The 23,157-nt window shown below is 48.6% G+C and overlaps 1 protein-coding gene across 1 annotated transcript in view; it reads left to right on the forward strand.

Annotated features, from left to right (window-relative positions):
• The window catches only part of cpamd8 (C3 and PZP like alpha-2-macroglobulin domain containing 8), a 102,833-nt gene extending 80,522 nt beyond the window's left edge, over positions 1-22,311 (forward strand). The window contains exons 32-38 of the mRNA XM_068015767.1: positions 3,798-3,884; positions 4,387-4,523; positions 5,932-6,087; positions 7,985-8,047; positions 11,153-11,385; positions 12,263-12,350; positions 22,249-22,311. Of these exons, the coding sequence (XP_067871868.1) occupies positions 3,798-3,884; positions 4,387-4,523; positions 5,932-6,087; positions 7,985-8,047; positions 11,153-11,385; positions 12,263-12,350; positions 22,249-22,311 (827 nt within the window). The remainder of the gene's footprint in view (positions 1-3,797; positions 3,885-4,386; positions 4,524-5,931; positions 6,088-7,984; positions 8,048-11,152; positions 11,386-12,262; positions 12,351-22,248) is intronic.
• Positions 22,312-23,157: the final 846 nt, after the last annotated feature.

The raw sequence follows: 23,157 nt of genomic DNA on the forward strand, positions 1-23,157 counted from the left end.
CTCAGATGCTGCCAGACCTCCTGAGTTTTTCCAGCACTGTTTTTATTTCAGATTTCCAGCATCCGCAGTGTTTTGCTTTTATATTATGCTTGAGAGAATCATTGGGAATGCAATATATGATTGCTTGGATAGAGACACCCAACATGGCTTCAAGGAAAAGGGGCCATGTCTTACAAATTTGATTATATTTTTTGAAGAATTCCCCAATATGATGGATGAGGGAAGTCCAGCAGAGATTGTCTGCTTAGACATTCAAAAGCTTTTGACAAGACGCTGCACAACAGGCATCTCTATAGGATTGAGGCCTCCGGTACAAATGGTAATATATTGTGCTGGATTGAGAACTGGTTGGAAGGACATGGGCAAAAAGTATTGTAGCTGCATTTGGCTCTGTTTGAAGATCAGTCGCTAGTGGTGTGCTGCAGGGATCAGTGTTGGGACCTTGCCCTTTACTATTTTTACTCATGTTCTTGATGTAGGTGTTAGAGACATGATCTGCATCATCTATACTCTTGTGCATACAACCTTTAAGGTACACATATACATTGCATTATGGTACACAACTGCTATTTTTTTTATTCATTTGTGGTATGTGGGCATCACTGGCTAGGTCAGCATTTATTGCCCAGTCCTAATTGCCCTTGATAAGATAGTGGTGAGGTGCCTTCTTGAACCGCTGCAGTCCTTGGGGTGTAGATGATTCAGATTAAAATCAATGTGCTCTGGGATTGGGTTTATGATTGGCAAATGATGTTTAATTTGGAAAAGTGCAATGTTTGTGTGCAGGACAAATGCTCAACATTCATACACCATTCAGGGGAAAAGCATTAAAGAAGATGCAGAAAGAAAGAGAACTGGGCATTTTAGTAAAATACACTAAAGATTCATGAGCAATGCAGTGAAGTGATAATTAGTGAATAGGGTATTGGGATGCATTCATAGGACAATTGATTGTAAGACAAGGCACACTATTGTGTCCTCATACAAAACCTTGGTCAGGCCTCTGTTGGAATATTGTGTCTAGTTTTGGTCTCCTGACATGGTGGGTGATATTGAGGCAATGTAAAGGGTGCGGAGGAGAGTCATTGGACTAACTCCCAGTATAAAGCACTTTAATTATCAAGATAAGCTGAAAGAGTTGGGACTCTACACTTTAGAGAAGCGTTGAGTTAGGGGGTCACCCGATTGAGGTTTCTAAGATGATGAAGGAAATAAATTGTGTTCCAGTTGACAGTCCTAGGCCCAACCATCTACAGCTGCTTCATCAATGACCTTCTTTCAATCATAAGGTCAATAGTGTGGATGTTCTCTGATTGCAAAATGTTCAGCACCATTCGCAACTCCTCAGATACAGAAGCAGATAGTGTAGGAATGCAGCAAGACCTGGACAATATCCAGGTTTGGCTGATGAGGCAAGTAACATTTGCACCACACAAGTGCCAGGCAATTACCATCTCCAACAAGAGATAATCTAACCATCTCCCCTTGACGTTCAATGGCATTACGATCACTGAATCCCCCACTATCGACATCCTAGGGGCTACCATTGACCAGAAACTGAACTGGAATAGCTATATAAATACCATGGCTACAAGAGCAGGTCAGAGGCTAGGAATCCTGTGGCGAGTAACTCACCTCCTGACTCCCTAAAGCCTGTCCACCATCTACAAAGTACAAGTCTGGAGTGTGATGGAATACTCTCCACTTGCCTGGATGGGTGCAGCTCCAACAACACTCAAGAAGCTCGACACCATCCAGGACAAAGCAACCAGCTTGATTGGCACCCCATCCACAAACATTCACTCCCTCCACCACTGACGTACAGTGGCAGCAGTGTGTACCATCTACAAGATGCACTGCAGCAACTCACCAAGGCTCCTTAGACAGCACCTTCTAAACCCGCGACCTCTACCAACTAGAAGGACAAGGGCAGCAAATGCATGGGAACACCACCACCTGCAAGTTCCCCTCCAAGTCACACACCATCCTGACTTGGAACTATATTGCCGTTCCTTCACTGTCGCTGGGTCAAAATCTTGGAGCTCCTTTCCTAACAGCACTGTGGGTGTACCTACCCCACATGGACTGCAGCGGTTCAAGAAGGCAGCTCACCATCGCTGCCTTAAGGGCAATTAGAGACGGGCAAACTGACACCCACATTCCATGAATGAATTTTTTAAAAAGTCTGTTCCTGGTAAATAGGTTTGAGAAAACCAGGGGGCACAAGTTTAAGTTGTGCAAGGCCAGATTTAGGTTGGATGTCAGGACTTGGTTCTTTTTCCAGAGCACAGTGGATCTCTGAAACAGACTGCCAGCTTGTATCGTGAACACCGATTCGATGAGGGAGGTACTGCAGGGAATTCAGGGCCAGAGTGATCTGGACTCGTTTCGAAAGCTAAAGGGATGGCTAAAGAGGGGAATTTCCCAGATTTGTATCCCCCAAATGATTGACATGTATTAATGACCTGGACTTGGGGTACACGGAATCATTTCAATGTTTTCAGGTGACGCAACACTGGAAAATGTAATAAACAATGAGGAAGACAGTGACAGATTTCAGGAGGCGGTAGACAGACTGGAGAAATGGGCAGATACATGGCAGATGAAATTTAACTTTGAGAAGTGTGAATTGATGCAGAGAAGTGGGAAAAATGAGGAGAAGCAATATAAACTAATGGTTATAATTTTAAAGCGAGTGCAGGAACAGAGAGACCTGGGGGGTGTCTACACAAATTTTTGAAGGTGAACTGCTATTTTTTAAAAAAAAAGCATATGGGATCATTGGCTTCAATAATAGAGGCATAGCGTACAAAAGCAAGCTAGGCCCCTGGAAGAACATTCCAGATTTTAACAGTCCTCTGTGTGAAGATGGAATACTGTGTTCAGTTCTGGACACCAGACTTTAGGAAGGATGTCAAGGTCTTGGAGAGAGTGCAGAGAAATTTATTAGAGTGATACCAGGGATAAGAGACTTCTGTGACATGGAGAGACCGGAGAAGCTGGGATTGCAGTGTTTGCAGTAGATTTCTGGAATTATTTGAAGAGCAGGGAGTTCACCCAATGTCCTGACCAACATTCCTCCCTCAATCTGCAGTAGCAAAAAAGGATTAACTGGGTCTCATTTACTGTTCATGGAATCCTGCTGTGCACAAACTGACTGCCATGTTTACCTCCATAACCATAAAAGTTACTTGTTTGTGAAGCAGTGTCAGATGTTTTTGATGATGTGATGCAGCACTGTATATAAATAGTTCTTTACAGTTTTGTACTTCTATCCCACCTGGAATAAGCTATTTCAGCATTGTGAATCGAACCTGAGTCTTTGTGCCCTGGACTGCTCTAACAATCTGAGCAGCCAGAAGAGTCTTCAGAATGGTGTGTATTGAGTGAACAGTTATTTAGTCCCGTGGCTTGTGACTGATAGTGTGATTTACTTGTGTTTTTAGAATTAATGATCAGTCAAACAAGAGAATGAGCGTAGAATCATAGAATTTTACAACACAGAAGGAGGCCATTCGGCCCATTCTGCCTGTGCTGACTCCTTGAAAGAGTGCTTCAATTAGTCCCACTCCCCTGATCTTTCTCCGTAGCCCTGCAAATTAGTTCTCTTCAATTCCATGTCCAATTGTCCTTTGAAAGTTCATATTGAATCTGATTCTACCACCTTTTCAGGTAGAACATTCCAGATCTTAACAACCCTGTGTGTGAAGAAATTTCTCCTCAATTCTCCTCTATTTCTCTTGCCAATTATTTCGAATAATGATGTGAGTTGATTAACTTTCCTTCTGATTTTATAGATGGTTTTACACACTGGAGTCTGACGGGTACCACAGTCACTGACGAGGATACATTTATGGGCTTCAATGATGGCCTCTCGCAGTCAGGTAAACGATCCTGTTGCGATATTCCGTAATCAGTGCTTTATAACAGATACTATGGGTATCAACTGTCCCACCAAATGTTTTCATAATCCTAAATCACAAACAGCCAGTGGGAATCGAACCACTAACCAAGCCCATCAGGGATGTGGTGGAGGTTACAATATAGAAGAGGGGTTTACACTATAGGAGAGGGATTGCACACTATAGGGAGGCTCACACTAGGAGGGTTGGGGTTTCACACTATAGAGGAGGGATCTTATGAGTTGGAAACATATTGTTCAATGTGGTCAGAAGTAAATGAGACTCTGCTGTATGTGACCAATTGAAAGGCTAAGATAGCACTGATTGCAGCTTCCCCCACACTGTCCCTGAATCCACATGTGGTGGTTTTGCTATTCCTTTGCATGTCTCTGCACAGTCACTTAATGCGCAAGAGTCAAAAACCATGAAGACTGAAATGTGAAATGATTGTGTTGTGTATTTGTGACCTGTGTCTTCTGTACAGTTGTGTCGGCAGAGGTGGAGATGACCGCCTACGCTCTCCTCACCTACACCTGCCTTGGGGATGTGGCATCCGCTCTTCCTGTTGTCAAATGGCTCTCCCAACAACGCAATTCACTGGGAGGATTCTCATCCACACAGGTAAACACACAAGCTGATGACCAATAAATGGAAAACATGCAAATAGTTCGATATGTTCTGGTCACCACACTTTAGGAAGGATGTGAGGGTCCTAGAGAGGAGATTTCCCAGAATGGTTCCAGGGATGAGGGATTTTAATTACAAGGTTAGGTTGGAGAAGCTGGTGTTGTTCTCCTTGGAACAAAGGAGATTGAGGGGAGATTTGTTAGAGGTGTACAAGATTATGGTAGGTTTATATAGGGTAGACAAAACAAAGCTGTTCCCATTAGCTAACAGAATCACAAAATTGTTACAGTGCAGAAAGAGGCCATTTGGCCCATCATGTTTGCACCAGCTCTCTGAGCAATTCACCTTGTGCCACTCCCACTCCTGTTCTCTCTAATCCTCCACATTCTCCCTTTTCAGATAACAGTCTAATTCCCTTTTTGAAAGCCTTGATTGAACCTGCCTCCGCTGCACTCTCAGGCAGTGCATTCCAGACCTTAACCCCTTGCTGTGTGAACAGTGCCAATCACTTTAAATCTGTGCCCTCTCATTCTCAATCCTTTCACCAGTGGGAACAGTTTCTCTCTATCTACTCTGTCCAGACCCCTCATGATTGTGAATATCTCTATCAAATCACCTCTCAGCCTTCTTTTCTCCAAGGATACAGTCCCAACTTCTCCAATCTATCTTCATAACTGAAATTCCTCATCCCTGGCACCTTTCTTGTGAATCTTTTCTGTTCTCTCTGATGCCCTCACATCTTTCCTATGGTGCGGGGCCCAGAACTGGACACAAAACTCCAGCTGAGGCCGAACTAATGTCTTATACAAGTTCAACATAACCTCCTTGCTCTTGTACTCTATGACCCTATTAATAAACAGGGCACTGTATGTTTTATTAACCGCTCTCCCAACCTGTCCTGCCACCTTCAATGACTTATGCACATATACACCCAGGTCCCTCTGCTCCTGCACCCACTTTAGAATTATACCCTTTTATTTATATTGTCTCTCCATGTTCTTCCTACCAAAATGAATCACTTCACATTGCTCCACACGAGGACTGGGGGACACAGATTTAAAGTTTTAGTCAGGAGATGCAGGGGGAATATGAGGAAGAACATTTTTACACAGCAAGTGTTAATGACCTGGAACTCGCTGCCCACAAGGGTATTGGAAGCAGAGACAATCAATGATTTCAAAAGGAAATCGGATGGGCACTTGAGGGAAATAAACTTGCAGGACTATGGGGATCAAGCAGGGGAACGGGACTGACTGGATACTCTACAGAGTGCTGTTATGACTGTATACACACATACACACCCACAGTAATACTGAATTCGCAGGCCAATCGCGCTAGTGAAATATGTGAGCAGAGTGAGTGACGAGACGTCAGTGGAACTGTTTCTGTTTATTCTCTCCAGGATACCTGTGTAGCTCTGCAGGCACTCTCGGAATATGCCATTCTCTCCTATGTTGGGGGGGTCAATCTCACCATCTCACTCGCATCAACTAATCTGGACTTCCAGGAATCTTTCGAGCTCAACAGAGATAACAAGAAGATTCTGCAGACAGCGGTGGTGAGAAGCAGTCAGTCTCCTGTTGTGATTTCACACTTCTACACATGAAAGAGTAAAGCGTGTGAGTGTGTAGACTGGCTAAATCTGTGCGAGAGATGTGCTGTAAATGGGTGTAAAGTAGTGTAACTGTGTGTGGAGTGTCAGCCAATGAGTTAGAGACAAGGCAGGACTTAGCCAACAGCAAGCAAACAAAGTCTATTTACAGACTCTATTTAAACAGTCTCTGCGACTGCAGCAACCTCTCCCAATAAATGGAGAATGATTTCTCCAGCAAAGTGCAGTGAGTACAGGACAGTACAGAATACAAATAGCATGTATGAATCGATCCCTGTCACCTAAATCAGCGCAGTAAAGTGTGGCTACTCGACCAGACCTGACGACATGTGTTGGGTTTGGTTCGGGTCGGGTCTCTCTTCCGGGTTCAGCATTCGGGCACAGGTCAGGTCGAGCTGGACGTGGACGGCGCTGCCTTGCTCTGGGAAGTAATCTTCAAATGAACGTTCAGGACGTCAAGGCGGGAAAGGTGCAGTCCGGACTCCGCACTCTGCAGAAAAGCCTGGCTGACCAACCAAACCCGACTACACGTGTCGGGGTCGGGTCGGGCATTGAAAAAAATTAAAGGGCTTGGCTCGGGTTTTAATTTTATACCTGAGCCGGGCTTTACAGTGCAGTCTCCAGACATGATTGGCAAAGGATAAAAGCAATCATCTCCATTCTGGCTAGGAATAGTGGTATACCTGTATGCAGTGAACTGTGTCTGTGTGTGTAGAGTGGTGTGTGTATGGGTGTGAGTTTGTGTGTGTTGGGGGGGCCGAAGTGTGTGTGGGATTGTGAGGAAATGGGGTGGAGACCACATGGGGAGGGAAAAGAAGGTTTGGGGGCAGAAGCAGAGTCTGAGAGTGGCCTCCAGGAGGAGTTGGCAGGGAGTTGATGGGGGAAGGTAGAATGCAGTGGTTGAAGAATCAGTTTCTCATTGTGAAGTGGGAAGCAGCAATGAGCTGGTGTCAGCTGAACAAGGGAAAGCTCAAGAGATAGACCTGACCCCCCCCCCCCCCCTCCCCCCCCCCCAGACTAGGAGGCAGTAAAAGTTAGCATGAGGGAATGAAATCAGTTCTCTGGAGAAGAGGTCTAGTGTAAACGTGCATGGAGTCAGGTGAGGATGAGGGGAGTAATAAAACCAAAAACTGCTGGAAATACTCAGCAGGTCTGGCAGCATCTGTGGAGAGAGAAGCAGAGTTAATGTTTCAGGTCAGTGACCTTTCATCAGAACTGGCAGAAGTTAGAAATGTAATCTGTTTTAAGCAAATAAGGGGGGGGGGCGCAAAAGATAACACAAGGGAAGGTGTTGATAGAGCAGAGGGTCACAAAGAATAACTGACCAGAAAGTCATGGAGCAAAGGCAAAGGGTGTGTTAATGGTGTGGTGAAGGACAAAGTGTTTGTGCAGAGAGGGTGTTAAATGACAGAATAATGAACAGCCCTGGCCAAAAGCACAGTGGGTGATGGGGATCTGTTCCTTTTTGGGGGTTGAGGAACAGGGCTGCAAACATTCTCAGTGAGTTTTCAGAGGGTACCATATACAGAGGAGACTGTTGGGGGAAGTGCTTAGGAAATAGAGTAGCTGAGAGGTGAAGCAGTGAGTTTGGTATAGAGATGGGCTGTTTCACTGCTGAAGGAAAGCGATGGTGGGAGAAAGAGAAGTTTACACACTCAGAAACTCAGGCTATGAAGGGAATCTGGGGAAACCGTTTCATCTAAACAGTGTACAGTAAGTGACTAGGGATGGACACTGGAGACAGTCCTTTATGGCTCTGTGTTTATTGTGCTCTCTCAGTTGATGAAATAACGTCATGGTGAAGATCATCTGATATTGCTGTGTCTGCTCCCCGCTTTTCTAGATCCCGAGCGTCCCAACTGGCCTGTTTGTCAGCGCTAAGGGAGAAGGTTGCTGCCTCATGCAGGTAACAGAAACTAACTTCAGACACTGGTTGCAATGGTGAATGGGCCATGTTTGAAATTCTGTCCCTTTCTGTCATCCAAGGTAAACATCGATTGCAAACCGCGGAGAGAGGCCAGTCCACCCATCTTGCCTGGGCTGCTCTTTGATCTATCCAATTAGTCCCAATCCCCCAGCTTTTTCCCCATAGCCCTGTAATTTTTTTCCCTTCAGGTATTTATCTTTCCCTTTTGTAAGTTACTGTTGAATCTGCTGCCACCACCATTTCAGACAACACAGAATACTACACCACTAATTATTTTATTTTAAAATTTTATTTCGAGATACAGCACTGAAACAGGCCCTTCGGCCCACCGAGTCTGTGCTGACCAACAACCGCCCATTTATACTAACCCTACAGTAATCCCATATTCCCTGCCACCTACCTACACGAGGGGCAATTTACAATGGCTAATTTACCTATCACCTGCAAGTGGGAGGAAACCGGAGCACCCGGCAGAAACCCACGCGGTCACAGGGAGAACTTGCAAACTCCGCACAGGCAGTGCCCAGAATCGAACCCGGGTCCCTGGAGCTGTGAGGCTGCGGTGCTAACCACTGCACCACTGTAGTGGCAAGCCCACCCCTCCCACAGTGATACCTTGCCTGATGTAAGACTGAGAAAGGCAGAGTCCTAACTCCAGTCCATGCTGATTATGACCATGTCAGAAAGTGCGGATTGCTATCGGAGGAAGGGAGGAAATCAGCCAGAGATCCAGCTCGCTCTCCTGTGACTCCTGCTGGAAAGACTGTGTATGTGCATCATAAATAAAACAGGATTGGCACAGTTGGGGTGCATCCCCAGTGCGAGTCAGTGTGTGTGGGACCCATACCCCAGTGAGAGTCAGTGTGTGTGGGACCCGTACCCCAGTGAGAGTCAGTGTGTGTGGGACCCGTACCCCAGTGAGGGTCAGTGTGTGTGGAACCCGTACCCCAGTGAGAGTCAGTGTGTGTGGAACCCGTACCCCAGTGAGAGTCAGTGTGTGTGGAACCCGTACCCCAGTGAGAGTCAGTGTGTGTGGAACCCGTACCCCAGTGAGAGTCAGTGTGTGTGGAACCCGTACCCCAGTGAGAGTCAGTGTGTGTGGAACCCGTACCCCAGTGAGAGTCAGTGTGTGTGGAACCCGTACCCCAGTGAGAGTCAGTGTGTGTGGAACCCGTACCCCAGTGAGAGTCAGTGTGTGTGGGACCCGTACCCCAGTGAGAGTCAGTGTGTGTGGGACCCGCACCCCAGTGAGAGTCAGTGTGTGTGGGACCCGCACCCCAGTGAGAGTCAGTGTGTGTGGAACCCGTACTCCAGTGAGAGTCAGTGTGTGTGGAACCCGTACCCCAGTGCGAGTCAGTGTGTGTGGGACCCATACCCCAGTGAGAGTCAGTGTGTGTGGGACCCGTACCCCAGTGAGAGTCAGTGTGTGTGGGACCCGTACCCCAGTGAGGGTCAGTGTGTGTGAAACCCGTACCCCAGTGAGAGTCAGTGTGTGTGGGACCCGTACCCCAGTGAGAGTCAGTGTGTGTGGGACCCGTATCCCAGTGAGAGTCAGTGTGTGTGGGTCTGTACCCCAGTGAGAGTCAGTGTGTGTGGGACCCGTACCCCAGTGAGAGTCAGTGTGTGTGGGACCCGTACCACAGTGAGAGTCAGTGTGTGTGAAACCCGTACCCCAGTGAGAGTCAGTGTGTGTGGGACCCGTATCCCAGTGAGAGTCAGTGTGTGTGAAACCCGTATCCCAGTGAGAGTCAGTGTGTGTGGGTCTGTACCCCAGTGAGAGTCAGTGTGTGTGAAACCCGTACCACAGTGAGAGTCAGTGTGTGTGGGACCCGTACCCCAGTGAGGGTCAGTGTGTGTGAAACCCGTACCCCAGTGAGGGTCAGTGTGTGTGAAACCCGTACCCCAGTGAGAGTCAGTGTGTGTGGAACCCGTACCCCAGCGAGAGTCAGTGTGTGTGGGACCCGTACCCCAGTGAGAGTCAGTGTGTGCGGGACCTGTACCCCAGTGAGAGTCAGTGTGTGTGAAACCCGTACCCCAGTGAGGGTCAGTGTGTGTGAAACCCGTACCCCAGTGAGGGTCAGTGTGTGTGAAACCCGTACCCCAGTGAGAGTCAGTGTGTGTGGGACCCGTACCCCGGTGAGAGTCAGTGTGTGTGGAACCCGTACCCCAGTGAGAGTCAGTGTGTGTGAAACCCGTAGCCCAGTGAGAGTCAGTGTGTGTGGGACCCGTAGCCCAGTGAGAGTCAGTGTGTGTGGGACCCATACCCCAGTGAGATTCAATGTGTGTGGGACCCGTACCCCAGTGAGATTCAATGTGTGTGGGACCCGTACCCTAGTGATAGTCAGTGTGTGTGGGACCCGTAGCCCAGTGAGAGTCAGTGTGTGTGGGACCCGTACCCTAGTGATAGTCAGTGTGTGTGGGACCCGTACCCTAGTGATAGTCAGTGTGTGTGGGACCCGTAGCCCAGTGAGAGTCAGTGTGTGTGGGACCCATATCCCAGTGAGAGTCAGTGTGTGTGGGACCCATATCCCAGTGAGATTCAATGTGTGTGGGACCCGTACCCCAGTGAGATTCAATGTGTGTGGGACCCGTAGCCCAGTGAGAGTCAGTGTGTGTGGGACCCGTACCCTAGTGATAGTCAGTGTGTGTGGGACCCGTACCCTAGTGATAGTCAGTGTGTGTGGGACCCGTAGCCCAGTGAGAGTCAGTGTGTGTGGGACCCATATCCCAGTGAGAGTCAGTGTGTGTGGGACCCGTACCTCAGTGAGATTCAGCACCTTCAGGAAATGTAGTCATGGAGTTGGGGAAATGCTATTTCCAACTGCTGTCAATTGAAACCTAACCTGAGAAACTCAAATGGTTCCACGAAATGGAAGAACTATTTGTGTGGACGCGAAGCTGAGATTGGGTTTGGGAAAGGCTGGATTGAGAGAGGATTGGCAGGACAGGGATAACATGCTGGTGCCACTGAGAATCTCTTGGTATTCCCAAACTGGAGGGCAACCCTTGGCTGAGGAGCTGAGGGGGAAGGTTGGGGGAGGTTCCTGCTCCATGCTGCCTCTAAACCAGTTTCATTCACTACAGATCGATGTGAGCTACAATGTGCCCGACCCAGTGGCCAAACCAGCTTTCCAACTCTCGGTGAACTTAAAGGAACCAAATCGTGAGCAGCATCAGCACCTCGGCCGACCACCGTTCAGGAATAATAACCGGTCGCAGCTGTCACGCAGGAAGCGAGCTCTGGGCAATGATGATGATGATCCAGCTTCCGACCAGGATCATCAGGAGTACAAAGTCACGGTGGAGGCATGTGCCAGGTATCACATTCACCAGAATACTGCCTGCCTGTCCACACTCACTGCCTGTCACACTGTGTCTGCCTGTTACACACTGTTTGCCTGTCGGTCACCTGCTCTCTATGTAATTGACACTCTGCCAATGTGTCTTTTACTCCCACATCAAGTAATACATCCAAATTCTGTTGTTCACAATGTCACAACCCTCTTGAGAAAATAGCTGTATCTAACTATTAGGGCGGCACAGTGGCGCAGTGGTTAGCACCGCAGCCTCACAGCTCCAGGGACCCGGGTTCGATTCCAGGTACTGCCTGTGTGGAGTTTGCAAGTTCTCCCTGTGTCTGCGTGGGTTTTCACCGGGTGCTCCGGTTTCCTCCCACAAGCCAAAAGACTTGCAGGTTGATAGGTAAATTGGCCATTATGAATTGTCACTAGTGTAGGTAGGTGGTAGGGAAATATAGGGACAGGTGGGGATGTTTTGTAGCAATATGGGATTAGTTTAGGATTAGTATAAACGGGTGGTTGATGTTCGGCACAGACTCGGTGGGCCGAAGGGCCTGTTTCAGTGCTGTATCTCTAATCTAATCTAATCTAACCCCGTGCTGTACCTGTCCTGGGAGTGTTTGATGGGGACAGTGTAGAGGGAGCTTTGCTCTGTATCTAACCCCGTGCTGTACCTGTCCTGGGAGTGTTTGATGGGGACAGTGTAGAGGGAGTTTTACTCTGTATCTAACCCCGTGCTGTACCTGTCCTGGGAGTGTTTGATGGGGACAGTGTAGAGGGAGTTTTACTCTGTATCTAACCCCATGCTGTACCTGTCCTGGGAGTTTGATGGGGACAGTGTCAAGGGAGCTTTACTCTGTATCTAACACGTGCTGTGATGATGCTTCTCCCACAGGTGGCTGCATTCTGGGTCTTCAAACATGGCGGTCCTAGAGGTCCCTCTCCTGTCAGGATTTCGAGCAGATGTGGAGAGTCTTGAACAGGTGTGAAGCTTCAGTTGCATGGAGTGAGTCTCCCAGTCACAGGGCGTGAATCTCCCAGTCCCAGGAGTTTACACTGAGTTTAGACCCTGGAGTTTGCTGCAGACAGAGTTGATATTTAATTCCACTCAGATTGAATCAAGGCTCAGATATGGTCACGGTTGTCATATTAACTGTGCAATAGTGTAAATCGAGTGATATTGGATCATAGAATCATTGAATGGATACAGCACGAAAGAACGACTCAGCTAGTCTGACTCCCTGCCTTTTTCCCATAGCCCTGCAACTGCTTGTTATACATCATCCCCCTCACCCCAGCACCTAGCTGATACTGAACCAGACTATTCACAACCTTGGTGTTGTATTTGACCACAAATGAGCTTCTGACTACATATCCACGCCATCACTAAGACCACCCATTTCCACCTCTAACATCACCTGACTCCATTCCTGCCTCAGCTCATCTGCTGCTGAAGCCCTCATCCATGGTTTGTTAACTTTAGAGTTTTCTATTCGAACACATCCTGGTGGTCTCCCACATCTACCCTCCAAAAACTTGAGATCATCCTAAACTCTGCTTCCTGTGTTCTAACTCACATCGAATTCTGTTCGCCCATCACCCCTGTGCTTGCTGACCTACACTGGCTCCAGTTTGAGTGAGACTTCAATTTTAAAATTCTCATCTCATTCTCAAATCTCTCCATGGATTTGCCCCTCACAGTCTCTATAATCTCCAGCTCACAACCCTCTGAGATCTCTGTGCTCCCCTAATTCTGGTATCTTTGCGCATCCCTGATTTTAATTGCTCCACCACTGGCAGCCATTCCTTCAGCTGTCTGGGCCCTGAGCTATGGAATTCCCTCCCAAAACCTCTTCGCCTCTCTCTCCTCCCTTAAGATGCTCCTTAAAACCGACCTCTTTGACCGAGCTTTTAGTCACCTGTCCTAATATCTCCTTATGTGACTCGGGGTCAAATTTTGTTTGACAATGTTCCTGAGAAGCATCTTGGGACATTTTAGTACGTTAAAGGTGTTATATAAATGCAAGTTGTTGTATATCTTACCCATTGAACCCTAACAACATATCTTTCCATTCCTTTCTCCCTCATGTATTTATTTAGCTTCCCCTTAAATGTATCAAAGAACAAAGAAAATTACAGCACAGGAACAGGCCCTTCGGCCCTCCAAGCCTACGCCGATCCAGATCCTCTATCTAAACCTGTCGCCTATTTTCTAAGGGTCTGTATCTCTTTACTTCCTGCCCATTCATGTATCTGTCTAGATACATCTTAAAAGACGCTATCGTGCCCGCGTCTACCACCTCCGCTGGCAACGCGTTCCAGGCACCCACCACCCTCTGCATAAAGAACGTTCCACGCATATCCCCCCTAAATTTTTCCCCTTTCACTTTGAACTCATGTCCCCTAGTAATTGAATCCCCCACTCTGGGAAAAAGCTTCTTGCTATCCAACCTGTCTATACCTCTCATGATTTTGTACACCTCAATCAGGTCCCCCCTCAACCTCCGTCTTTCTAATGAAAATAATCCTAATCTACTCAACCTCTCTTCATAGCTAGCGCCCTCCATACCAGGCAACATCCTGGTGAATCTCCTCTGCACCCTCTCCAAAGCATCTACATCCTTTTGGTAATGTGGCGACCAGAACTGCACGCAGTATTCCAAATGTGGCCGAACCAAAGTCCGATACAACTGTAACATGACCTGCCAACTCTTGTACTCAATACCCCGTCCGATGAAGGAAAGCATGCCGTATATCTTCTTGACCACTCTATTGACCTGCGTTGCCACCTTCAGGGAACAATGGACCTGAACACCCAAATCTCTCTGTACATCAATTTTCCCCAGGACTTTTCCATTTACTGTGTAGTTCACTCTTGAATTGGATCTTCCAAAATGCATCACCTCGCATTTGCCCTGATTGAACTCCATCTGCCATTTCTCTGCCCAACTCTCCAGTCTATCTATATTCTGCTGTATTCTCTGACAGTCCCCTTCAGTGTCTGCTACTCCACCAATCTTAGTGTCGTCTGCAAACTTGCTAATCAGACCACCTATACTTTCCTCCAAATCATTTATGTATATCACAAACAACAGTGGTCCCAGCACGGATCCCTGTGGAACACCACTGGTCACACGTCTCCATTTTGGGAAACTCCCTTCCACTGCTACTCTCTGTCTCCTGTTGCCCAGCCAGTTCTTTATCCATCTAGCTAGTACACCTTGGACCCCATGCGCCTTCACTTTCTCCATCAGCCTACCATGGGGAACCTTATCAAACGCCTTACTGAAGTCCATGTATACGACATCTACAGCCCTTCCCTCATCAATCAACTTTGTCACTTCCTCAAAGAATTCTATTAAGTTGGTAAGACATGACCTTCCCTGCACAAAACCATGTTGCCTATCACTGATAAGCCCATTTTCTTCCAAATGGGAATAGATCCTATCCCTCAGTATCTTCTCCAGCAGCTTCCCTACCACTGACGTCAGGCTCACCGGTCTATAATTACCTGGATTATCCCTGCTACCCTTCTTAAACAAGGGGACAACATTAGCAATTCTCCAGTCCTCCGGGACCTCACCCGTGTTTAAGGATGTTGCAAAGATATCTGTTAAGGCCCCAACTATTTCCTTTCTCGCTTCCCTCAGTAACCTGGGATAGATCCCATCCGGACCTGGGGACTTGTCCACCTTAATGCCTTTTAGAATACCCAACACTTCCTCCCTCCTTATGCCGACTTGACCTAGAGTAATCAAACATCTGTCCCTAACATCCGTCATGTCCCTCTCCTCGGTGAATACCGATGCAAAGTACTCGTTTAGAATCTCACCCATTTTCTCTGACTCCACGCATAACTTTCCTCCTTTGTCCTTGAGTGGGCCAATCCTTTCTCTAGTTACCCTATCGATACTATTCACCTAGAATCATAGAAAGTTTAAGGCACAAAAAGAGGTCACTTGGCCCATCGAGTCTGTGCCGGCCAGAAAACGATCCGCCCATTCTAATCCCACCTTCCAGCATTTGGTCCATAGCCCTGCAGATTACAGCACTTGAGGTGCATATCCAGACTCCTTTCGAATGAGTTGAGGGTTTCTTCCTCAACTACCCTTTCAGGCAGCGAGTTCCAGACCATCACCAACCTCTGGGTGAAAAAGTTTATCCTCATCTCCCCTCTAATTTTTCTGCCAATCACTTTAAATCTATGTCCCCTCGTCACTGACCTCGCTGCTAAGGTGAAGAGACCCTTCACTTCAAAATTTTGTACATTTCAATCAGATCTCCCCTCAGCCTTCTCTGTTCCAAGGCGAACAACCCCAGCCTATCCAATCTTTCCTCATTGCTGCAATTTTCCAGTCCTGGCAACATCTTCGTAAATCTCCTCTGTACCCTGTCAATATGCAATTACATCCTTTCTGTAATGAGGTGACCAGAACTGCACACAGTACTCAAGTTGTGTCCTAACCAATGAGTTATACAGTTCCAGCATAACCTCCCTGCTCTTGTATTCTATACCTCGGCTAATAAAGGAAAGGATTCCATATGCCTTCTTAACCACCTTATCGACCTGTCCTGCTATCTTTAAGGATCTGTGGACATTCACTCCAAGGTCCCAAGTTCTTCTACACTTCTCAGTATTTCCCCATTAATCGTGTATTCCTTTGCCTTGTTTGACCTCCCCAAATGCATCACCTCACACTTCTCCAGGTCGAATTCCATTTGCCACTTTTCTGCCCATCTGACCAGACCATCAATATCTTCCTGCAGCCTACAGCTATCCTCCTCGCTATCTACCACATGGCCAATCTTTATGTCGTCCGCAAACTTCTTGATCATGCCCCCTACATTTATGTCCAAATCATTAATATATACACCACAAAAAGCAGGGGACCCAGTACTGAGCCCTGCGGAACGTCACTGGAAACAGCCCTCCAGTCGCTAGAACAGCCGTCAACAATTACCCTTTGTTTTCCAGCCACTGAGCTAATTTTGTATCCACCTTGCTGCATTTCCCTGGATCCCATGGGATTTTTTTTTTTTTACCAGTCTGCCATCTGGGACATTGTCAAAAGCCTTGCTAAAATCCAAGTAGACCACATCAACTGCACTACCCTCATCTATCTTCCTTGTTACTTCTTCAAAAAATTCAATCAAGTTGGTCAAACAAGATCTTCCCTTAACAAATCCATGCTGACTATCCTTGACTAACTTTCTAAGTGACAGTTTATCCTGTCTCTCAGAATAGATTCCAATGATTTGCCCACTATTGCGGTTAGACTGACTGGACTGTAATTATTCGGTCTATCCTTCACTCCCTTTTTAAATAGAGGTACAACGTTCGCAGTTCTCCAATCCTCCGGCACCACACCTGTATCCAGTGAGGACTGGAAAATGATGGTCAGACCTTCCGCTGTTTCCTCTCTTGCTTCTTTTAATGGCCTGGGGTACATTTCATCTGGCCCTGGTGATTTATCGACTTTCAAGGATGCTAATCCCATTAATACTTCCTCTCTCCCTATGTTTATCACATCCAACACTTCACACTCCTCCTTAACTACAATTTTTGCATCGTCCCCCTCTTTTGTGAAGACAGACACAAGTATTCATTAAGAACCATACCAATATCTTTTGCTGCTACACATAGGTTACCTTTTTGTTTTTTTATGGACCCTACTCTCTCCTTAATTATCCTCTTACTCTTGATGTATTGATAAAAACATCTTTGGGTTCACCTTGATTTTGTTGGCCAATATTCTTTCATGCCCTCTCTTTGCTTTCCGAATTTTCTTTTTGATTTCACCGCTCCACTTTCTGTACTCTTCTCGGCTTTCTGTAGTTTTGAGTCCTCTGTGCCGGACATAAGCTTTCCTTTTCTGCTTTATCTTAGAACATAGAACATTACAGCGCAGTACAGGCCCTTCGGCCCTCGATGTTGCGCCGACCTGTGAAACCATCTGACCTACACTATTCCATTTTCATCCATATGTCTATCCAATGACCACTTAAATGCCCTTAAAGTTGGCGAGTCTACTACTGTTGCAGGCAGGGCGTTCCACGCCCCTACTACTCTCTGAGTAAAGAAACTACCTCTAACATCTGTCCTATATCTATCACCCCTCAACTTAAAGCTATGTCCCCTTGTGTTTGCCATCACCATCCGAGGAAAAAGGCTCTCACGATCCACCCTGTCCAACCCTCTGATTATCTTATATGTCTCTATTAAGTCACCTCTTCTCCTCCTCTCTAACGAAAACAACCTCAAGTCCCTCAGCCTTTCCTCGTAAGACCTTCCCTCCATACCAGGCAACATCCTAGTAAATCTCCTCTGCACCCTTTCCAAAGCTTCCACATCCTTCCTATAATGCGGTGACCAGAACTGCACGCAATACTCCAGGTGCGGTCTCACCAGAGTTTTGTACAGCTGCAGCATGACATCGTGGCTCCGAAACTCGATCCCCCTACTAATAAAAGCTAACACACCATATGCCTTCTTAACAGCCCTATTAACCTGGGTGGCAACTTTCAGGGATTTATGTACCTGGACACCAAGATCTCTCTGCTCATCTACACTACCAAGAATCTTCCCATTAGCCCAGTATTCTGCAATCCTGTTACTCCTTCCAAAGTGAATCACCTCACACTTTTCCGCATTAAACTCCATTTGCCATCTCTCAGCCCAGCTCTGCAGCCTATCTATGTCCCTCTGTAACCTACAACATCCTTCGGCACTATCCACAACTCCACCGACCTTCGTGTCATCCGCAAATTTACTAACCCACCCTTCTACACCCTCTTCCAGGTCATTTATAAAAATGACAAACAGCAGTGGCCCTGCAAGCTCCTTAACATCCATGGGGCTCTAGATTTGGCTGCCTCACCCTTTTTCTTTGTGGGAACTTGTTTACCCTGAAACCCCTTGAATCTCCCCTTTGAACGCCTCCCACTGCTCTGACACTGATTTACCTTCAAGTAGCTGTTTCCAGTCCACTTTCACTAAATCACTCCTCAGTTTAGTAAAATTGGCCTTGTCCCAACCACTCCCTGTGGTAGTGAGTTCCACATTGGTATACTGTTCCCTCTCTTTTGTTTTATTCTCTATCTCTGTCACTTTCTCTTTCTGTCACTCTGATTTTTTTTCCTTCTCTAATTCTGTTTTTCTCTGTCTCTAAATCAATGCTCTCCCTCTATTTCTGTCTTTTTCTCTCTCTGTGATTCTGTCAATCTTTGCCTCTCCTGCCCTCTCTGTTTGTAGCTTATTCCAGCTTTGATTCTGTCTCTGTCCATCCTGCCATTCCTCTCTCTTTCCCTCTCTCTCTCTGTCTCTGTCTCTCACTGTGTCTGTCTGTCTCTCTCTTTCTGTCTTTCTCAGTTCCAGCTGATGGGGCTGACCTGGGTATTTTGGAGTTGGTGATTCCCTTTGTGATGAGGACAGATACAATGCAGTGGGGGAGGAATGACACTAATAGCGAGTGTGAGCTGGACTGTAACTGCAATATGAGTGCTGGGTCAGTGGGTGGGTTCTGGTGATGGGGTTTGGGGTTCTCAGTGCCTCCGTCATTGGAGTTACAGCTGTTTATCAGGAGTATGATCTCTGGAACATCTGGCGTTCATTTCAGTGGAGACTGGGTCTTGGAATATTCGGTGCTGTGACTATGTTGTACATTGTAGGCTCTGCCTTCTGGGGAGGATGCAGGGCTTCAGATGTCAGAGTTGTTTCCCTTTGGAACCAGTCAGTGAGAGACCTGCCTTGTGGTTGCGAGTCTTCGGTATCTGCGCTGCCTCCAGTTACGGGTCGCCATCAAATTGACCTTGTATTTTGTTTTTCTGATGGATTGCGGTTTTTATGAACTAGATGTTTAAAGTTTGTCCTCCCGATGATCATTCCGATCCCCCTCACCACCTCTCCTGCATTAAAGTTCCTGTTAAAATAGCGAGGTCCTGTGCTAACAGCAGCTCCGTGGCCTGGGAGGTGTTACCTGGCTTTATGGGACAGCGGTGGGTTTGGGGGTGGGGAAAGTGAGGTGGGTTACATTTGATAGAGCATTTCCTTTCAATTGGGTCAAATCCATCAGGGTCCCCAATCCGAATCAGTACTCAGTGATTCCTGCTAGGAAGTGTTATTTTGGACGGGGGCGGGGGGGGGGGAGTGGATGCGGTTGGTGTTGGGTGGGTGATGGGGCCTGCGGTTGCTGGGGTGGTGGTAGTCAATGCAGGACTGGGCTCAGCTATGAGGCTCTGCACTGTTGAATAGCTTACTGAAATGCAGTGATCATTCTATAAAGAAAAGCAGCCATTATAGCAATAAAATGAATATTCTGGTTAATCTGTGATGATTGTTGAGAGAAGAATATTGGCCCAGGACTCAGTGAACACCCTGCTCTTCAGGTAGTGCCAGGAGAGCCTTAACACTCATCAGAGGCACCAGTGCAAGCAGGCAGATTCGCAACTGAAAGCACCTCCGACAGTGCAGCACTCCCTCAGTACTGACCCTCCGACAGTGCAGCGCTCCCTCAGTACTGACCCTCCAACAGTGCAGCACTCCCTGAGCACTGACCCTCCGACAGTGCGGCGCTCCCTCAGTACTGACCCTCCGACAGTGCGGCGCTCCCTCAGTACTGACCCTCCGACAGTGCAGCACTCCCTCAGTACTGACCCTCCGACAGTGCAGCACTCCCTCAGTACTGACCCTCCGACAGTGCAGCACTCCCTCAGTACTGACCCTCCGACAGTGCAGCACTCCCTCAGTACTGACCCTCCGACAGTGCAGCACTTCCTCAGTACTGACCCTCCGACAGTGCGGCGCTCCCTCAGTACTGACCCTCCAACAGTGCAGCACTCCCTCAGTACTGACCCTCCGACAGTGCAACACTCCCTGAGCACTGACCCTCCGACAGTGCAGCACTCCCTCAGTACTGACCCTCCGACAGTACTGACCCTCCGACAGTGCAGCGCTCCCTCAGTACTGACCCTCCGACAGTGCAGCCCTCCGACAGTGCAGCGCTCCCTCAGTACTGACCCTCCGACAGTGCAGCGCTCCCTCAGTACTGACCCTCCGACAGTGCAGCGCTCCCTCAGTACTGACCCTCCGACAGTGCAGCACTCCCTGAGCACTGACCCTCCGACAGTGCAGCACTCCCTCAGTACTGACCCTCCGACAGTGCAGCCCTCCGACAGTGCAGCCCTCCGACAGTGCAGCCCTCCGACAGTGCAGCCCTCCGACAGTGCAGCCCTCCGACAGTGCAGCCCTCCGACAGTGCAGCCCTCCGACAGTGCAGCCCTCCGACAGTGCAGCCCTCCGACAGTGCAGCCCTCCGACAGTGCAGCCCTCCGACAGTGCAGCCCTCCGACAGTGTAGCCCTCCGACAGTGCAGCCCTCCGACAGTGCAGCCCTCCGACAGTGCAGCCCTCCGACAGTGCAGCCCTCCGACAGTGCAGCCCTCCGACAGTGCAGCCCTCCGACAGTGCAGCCCTCCGACAGTGCAGCCCTCCGACAGTGCAGCCCTCCGACAGTGCAGCCCTCCGACAGTGCAGCCCTCCGACAGTGCAGCCCTCCGACAGTGCAGCCCTCCGACAGTGCAGCCCTCCGACAGTGCAGCCCTCCGACAGTGCAGCCCTCCGACAGTGCAGCCCTCCGACAGTGCAGCCCTCCGACAGTGCAGCCCTCCGACAGTGCAGCCCTCCGACAGTGCAGCCCTCCGACAGTGCAGCCCTCCGACAGTGCAGCCCTCCGACAGTGCAGCCCTCCGACAGTGCAGCCCTCCGACAGTGCAGCCCTCCGACAGTGCAGCCCTCCGACAGTGCAGCCCTCCGACAGTGCAGCCCTCCGACAGTGCAGCCCTCCGACAGTGCAGCCCTCCGACAGTGCAGCCCTCCGACAGTGCAGCCCTCCGACAGTGCAGCCCTCCGACAGTGCAGCCCTCCGACAGTGCAGCCCTCCGACAGTGCAGCCCTCCGACAGTGCAGCCCTCCGACAGTGCAGCCCTCCGACAGTGCAGCCCTCCGACAGTGCAGCCCTCCGACAGTGGCAGCCCTCCGACAGTGCAGCCCTCCGACAGTGCAGTCCCTCCGACAGTGCAGCCCTACCGACAGGTGCAGCCCCGACAGTGCAGCCCCCGACAGTGCAGCCCTCCGACAGTGCAGCCCTCCGACAGTGCAGCCCTCCGACAGTGCAGCCCTCCGACAGTGCTGCAGCCCTCCGACAGTGCAAGCCCTCCGACAGTGCAGCCCTCCGACAGTGCAGCCCTCCGACAGTGCAGCCCTCCGACAGTGCAGCCCCTCCGACAGTGCAGCCCTCCGACAGTGCAGCCCTCCGACAGTGCAGCCCTCCGACAGTGCAGCCCTCCGACAAGTGCAGCCCTCCCTCAGTACTGACCCTCCGACAGTGCAGCGCTCCCTCAGTACTGACCCTCCAACAGTGCAGCGCTCCCTCAGCACTGACCCTCCAACAGTGCAGCGCTCCCTCAGCACTGACCCTCCAACAGTGCAGCGCTCCCTCAGCACTGACCCTCCAACAGTGCAGCGCTCCCTCAGCACTGACCCTCAAAGTGACACAAGGAGAACACTAGGGCGGGAGAAAGGGCGAAATACGAGGAGAAGCTGGTGTGGGGTTCTGGCTTTCTGTGTAAAGCAGAATTTTATATTTATTAATAAAGGAAGAAATTATGGAACCCTGGAGATTCCAAAGCAAAACTTGTGAAACAAGAAGATTTATCCAGTGACTTTAATCCCTGTAAATACCATGGGGCAGATCATCGGCATAACATATACAAAGAGCTGATTATAGGAGCTGACAGTGAGGCTGATAGACTGAGTAAAATCCATTTAAGCATTTTTTTTCAATGCTCCTGTATGATCTTTGACGTTTATGTTGTCTCTCGGTAGATTAACTTGAAAGTGCTCATCTCCATCAGGGTGGGCAAATGCAGTTACACTGAGCCTGGTTAAGGATGGGGACATTAGCCAGGGTGCTGGCCTGTGATTGTTATCCTGGTGGAATGTGTCTCTCTCTGTGTTTTAGGTATGTGAATGTAAACATGTCTCCATGATGCATTTGCACCCACACAGACATAGTGTTGGTCAGGTCAGCATCAGACTCGGCAGTGATGCTCTTTGTGGTTCACTAACCTGTTATTCACTACACAGATTGGTTGTGAGGAATGGGCATTGGGGTGAAGGTTGTTCAGCACTTGAGAGAAGGGAGAAAACTGGAAGAATCCTTTTACATCCAAAATAAAGGGAAATTTGAAAGTATCGACAGCTCAGTCAAACTCTGGCATCAGCAGAGTGGGTCACTGACGGGGTTAAAGGTTAAATGCCACAGTCAGTGAGTCATTGACCGGCTATTGGCACTGTGAAACGTGGGTGCTGAGGCAGCCAAAGGTCATTTTTGAAGGACAATCTAGTTAAGTTAAAGGTGGTTTTAATAATGTACAAGTCTGTGTGTAATGGTGTAAATGTAGAACCCACTTCAGTCCCTGCTCCACCTTCTTATTATTGCTGACATTGATCATCTCATTTACAGGACAGAAACAGGCCATTTGACCCAACTGCTCGATGCCCAGTGTTGTATGCTCCACATGAGCTGCCGAACATTCTCATCTAATTCCATCAGTATATCATTCTATTCCTTTCGTGAGTTTATTCAGCTTCCCCTTAAATGGATTCATACATCACTGATTAATAATAGTTAAAGTATCTGGAGATCTGACACACTATTTCCCTCCCCCCGCCCCCCACGCTCTCTCCCTCCCCCCGCCCCCCAATGCTCCTTCCCCCGCCCTCTCTCTTGCC

The sequence above is a fragment of the Heterodontus francisci genome, chromosome 36 (genome assembly GCF_036365525.1).
Source record: "Heterodontus francisci isolate sHetFra1 chromosome 36, sHetFra1.hap1, whole genome shotgun sequence".
Classification (NCBI taxonomy): domain Eukaryota; kingdom Metazoa; phylum Chordata; class Chondrichthyes; order Heterodontiformes; family Heterodontidae; genus Heterodontus; species Heterodontus francisci.